Source organism: Alosa sapidissima, chromosome 14, assembly GCF_018492685.1.
Source record: "Alosa sapidissima isolate fAloSap1 chromosome 14, fAloSap1.pri, whole genome shotgun sequence".
NCBI lineage: Eukaryota > Metazoa > Chordata > Actinopteri > Clupeiformes > Clupeidae > Alosa > Alosa sapidissima.
In genome coordinates this window covers 5,656,193-5,658,692 of record NC_055970.1, presented here as the reverse complement: position 1 = coordinate 5,658,692, position 2,500 = coordinate 5,656,193, and the positions used below count along the sequence as shown (strand labels likewise).

The 2,500-nt window shown below is 39.4% G+C and overlaps 1 protein-coding gene across 5 annotated transcripts in view; it reads right to left on the bottom strand.

Annotated features, from left to right (window-relative positions):
• LOC121682146 (serine/threonine-protein kinase BRSK2-like) overlaps positions 1 to 2,500 on the bottom strand; it is an 82,136-nt gene that overhangs the window by 30,971 nt on the left and 48,665 nt on the right. For all 5 annotated transcript variants that reach the window (XM_042062179.1, XM_042062180.1, XM_042062181.1 and 2 more), the window contains exon 4: positions 1,229 to 1,369. In XM_042062179.1, coding sequence (XP_041918113.1) covers positions 1,229 to 1,369 — 141 coding nt within the window. The remainder of the gene's footprint in view (positions 1 to 1,228; positions 1,370 to 2,500) is intronic.

The following is a 2,500-nucleotide window of genomic DNA, read 5'->3' as shown; positions in this document are numbered from 1 at the left end:
TATGGGAATTTAATACCAAACCTCATTTAAACAAATAAAGACATTAGCATATGAGCACACTGTCGTTGAGGCGTTTGTTGTATTGAAAAGCCACCAGTAAATGATTTATGTTAATGTAATATTCATAAGATTCATAAATAGGTAATTGCAAAGCTTTGTGTGATTTATGATTTCAGATTTTTTAAATAAACTCTACGCTGAATAATTCACATCTCTTGGTAAATGTTTTTTGTCTAACATGTCTACTTTGTCTATTTAACCCCTCAGATCCTGTTTAAACATATGGAAGGAAGTTTTATCCTTTGTCTCGATTCACATATTTAGAAATAGCAAAGCTAAATGATTGCAATCTTCTACTATTTTTTAATGAGACAATAATCAAAAGTCACCTAACAGAAGTCAACAAGCAACACATTAAAAAATAATATTCAACATCAACATCATAAAAACTATAGCTCAATATTGCATATCACTTTTTAGTCTCAAAGAGAGTGAATACGTGAATAAACATTTCAAACTCAATTTCAACAGAAAATCAGATGAAACTGACAGAAACTTCCTCTACACATCAGATGAAAATGACAGATTGGTGTCTACAGTACCTGTGTGAGGAGCATTACAGTGATATATGATAAGAAACACAACCTATCCGCCTAAGGTTTAATATCACATAGAGGGGCTTTGGATTTGCAAGCTAACTGGAAAATACACCTTAGTACAGAGAGACAGAGACACTGGGGTAGTTGGATAGTGTACACAAACACACAAACACACACACACACACACACACACACACACACACACACTCCTCTTGCGTCGCACACCAGCTCTCCCTTCAGTGTTTTCCCCAGAGCGAGTTAATCTCCCCTGCTCTTTAAAGTGCTCGGCGAGATCCGCCAGCTGGGAGATAGATTAAGGCATCAGATCAATAAATAACTGTGAACGATAATCATCTCGCGTGGAAGGTGACAGTACCCGCACAGCACGGCTATGCATGACAGCGCCAGCTGAGTTTGAAGGTGAGTACGAGCTTCAGCTCCTATAACTCAACTGCCACTACAAAGTCTTGCTGAAGAACGTCAAGGTCACGGATTTGACCCCCACACAAACTGAAATACAAGTCAAGTTGGATAAAATCAACTACAGCATGAATGATTGAAAGAATGAATGAACAAATGAATGAATAAATGAATGAATGAATCAATCAATCAATGAATATATTGCTGACCATATGGAGTGGCTATGGCAGAAGTCCAGGGCAGAGATGATCTGTCTGAAGAATTTGCGTGATTCTTTGGGAGTCAGACGGCCCTTCTTGACCAGGTAGTCAAACAGCTCTCCCCCAGAGACATGCTCCAGTACCAGATACCTGTGGAGAACACACACACGCACACGCACACGCACACGCACACACAAACATTTTTGTTTGATTTTTTGTCATAGGTGCTCACACATCTGTAAGCAAAACACAAGATATATTTGTATATTGTGGAGAAGAAATAAGAGAGAAAGAGAGAGAAAAAGAGAGAGATTAGCTAGCAGACCCCAGACTATAGTGTGTGTCTGCTCACCCAGACAGCAAAGCCTTACACATGACAGACAGGTTGGCTTTCATCAAATATTAAAGGACAAACTGATAGAGATACAGGGAGAAGAGCAAAAAAGACCATGGGAAACAGAGAAGGAGAAAGAAAGAGAGAGAGAAACTGAGAGAGATTGCAAAGTTTTACATGTGCATGAGGAACAGTTTGAGGTCTGAGGCCAATAACCAATCACAAATCCCTGTGATTACTTCAGCCAATCAAGTGAGTTGCTTGGAGTCTGCCACTGCCACAGAGTCTTTTTGTCACACTTACACTAGAGACCTAATCAATTTATTCACACAGTGACATGCGGTTAGAGAGAGATCAATCCTGACTCATCGCCGCAAATCCAATCTTTTAGAGGAGCCACAAAGATCAAAGGCAGTTAATTCGAGTCAGTTTGTGTTTTAAAGAAATAAGTCAGTCTTTAAACAGCCATTCAAGACTATTAATAGCTCATTCTGTATTAAATCTGGAATTTATTTTTTAATTGGGCAAATCGTCCTGCCGTGTGTAATCCGCAGCTCAATGGTGTGACTTGACTTCCCTGTTAAGCACTGGCTGGGGAAGACCAACATGGCAGGAGATCCAGCTGAGAGCTGCACTGCGGTTTGTTAAGATTAAGATTAAAAGTCATTCTTTATCATGGATGCTTGAAGTTCATCACTGAGGCTCAGAGATTGGTATGGAAGCAGCGGAGGTCTTTCTATGAATCACAATCTTGTGGAAGAACACATTCATATATCCCTATTTTAACAGAGAGCACATGCACCATCGAAAAACAAAGCAAAAAGACAAAGCACAGCAAACAAGTACCTAAATATACAGTGCATAGTAGTTTGTGTAAGCAGTTAATGTAGAGGTGGGTGAGATATCAATTATGGTACATACAGATACACACAACAGACAGACACACA